We start from the raw sequence: 1463 nt of genomic DNA, 5'->3' as shown, positions 1-1463 counted from the left end.
GTTGTGAAAATTAAACATTGTGTCACTTTCTTAATTCTGACAACTTCATTGGAATATATGGATATTAGTTCTACACATTTTCCACAAAATTTCCAATTTCGTTTCTACAAAAGCAACGAATCCACCACACTAATAGTTCATCTTGGATCCATACTAACAAATATAGATTAGTAGAAGAAACTAATACAATGATTTTCATGTATTTGTTTGTTGTATCCTACATGTGTATAGAATGGTTTATCTTTTTACATGACTTGTATTCGCTTTTCGCTCGTCCTCTTTTTCAGTTTATCTTCAGTACACGAACCACCACTTGCGTTGCGGCTGATCCACCAAACGAGGAAACTCGTGTTAGGACGTGTGACGGTGTGGAGAATGGTCCGGGTAAGAAAAAGGCATTGGGTGTGAATCCAAAGACTATGATGCAACGATTAGGAACGTTTTGGGATCCTGATGATCAAAGGGAAACTATCGTGTTGGAGGATATGGTCGGTTTGTTTGTTGATGCTGAACCTAGCTTAGATGAAGTCAAACAAGCGTTTAGCGTGTTTGATAAGAACAACGATGGATATATCGATGCAAAAGAGTTGCAAAATGTGCTTCATGATATGGGTTTTTTACATATATCTGAAAGCGACTGTGGACGAATGTTTGGTGGGTATGATGCTGACAAAGATGGTATGATCGTGTTTAGAGATTTTTTGAAGGTAGTTGAAGATGCTTTTCTATAAAGTTCGAAACCTTGTCCAGTCGGTTTCTTAAGTTTTTCGAATATGTTTGCTGTAAAAACGATGTATTGCGTATGCTCATGTTTAAACAGTGGTGTTTGTGTACCTAGTACATGTGTTCCTAATATGTTTAGCTACGAATTTAGATTAGTCATGACTCATGATTCATCGTCGAACACATAAAATCATCAATTTTAATTCCACTAAGAGTATGTATGTGACTCGTTATATTAAAGATTATTTTCAGAGCTAACATCCCTCTTCGTTTCCCACTACACGTAGCTAGTGTTTGAGACATTTTGCAAAGCTGAATTGTGGTTTTAGTATTGACAACTTACCTAAATGTAACACTTGTAAAAGTCTAAGGTTGTGAAGTTGTGCTTCCTTGGTCTTATGTTAATTAAGAAGTTGGTTGTTAAGTGTGAACATATTTAGCTTTATAAGTAGGAAAAAGTTAGGCACAACTTATACGTTTTTCTAAGTCGTGAAGAGAAAAATACGTGTGAAAAAGATTTATGTCAAACAAGTCGATTGTTTTCGTCAATATTTGGAATATGAAGTTTGAAGATTGTAACAGTCTCTATCCGGTTAGTGTAATCTAATATAGAATGTAAGTACTTGATCAACTACATATCACTTCCTGCATACTGATCAATATATTGAGGTTTGGATGTATGCTGAAGTGATTATGATATATATTTTTAATATATATTGAAAATACAAATTTAGATAATT

General features: G+C 34.4%; 1 protein-coding gene across 1 annotated transcript; it reads left to right on the top strand.

The window, feature by feature from the left end:
• Positions 1 to 221: 221 nt before the first annotated feature.
• On the top strand, positions 222 to 731 carry LOC143588504 (putative calcium-binding protein CML45). Its single transcript, XM_077069491.1, has one exon. It carries the CDS (start codon positions 222 to 224, stop codon positions 729 to 731), a length of 510 nt encoding a protein of 169 aa, XP_076925606.1.
• The last annotated feature ends 732 nt before the right edge of the window (positions 732 to 1463 follow it).

This window comes from Bidens hawaiensis, unplaced genomic scaffold, assembly GCF_021521415.1.
Source record: "Bidens hawaiensis isolate Kalapana, Puna unplaced genomic scaffold, B.hawaiensis_p1.1 tig00036417_1, whole genome shotgun sequence".
NCBI lineage: Eukaryota > Viridiplantae > Streptophyta > Magnoliopsida > Asterales > Asteraceae > Bidens > Bidens hawaiensis.
Note: the sequence above shows the minus strand (reverse complement) of the source record. Positions and strands in the feature narration are given on the sequence as shown.

Excerpts from the sequence above, each read along its gene's own strand:
- LOC143588504 (XM_077069491.1), top strand. The coding sequence starts at position 222 with ATGTGTATAGAATGGTTTATCTTTTTACATGACTTGTATTCGCTTTTC.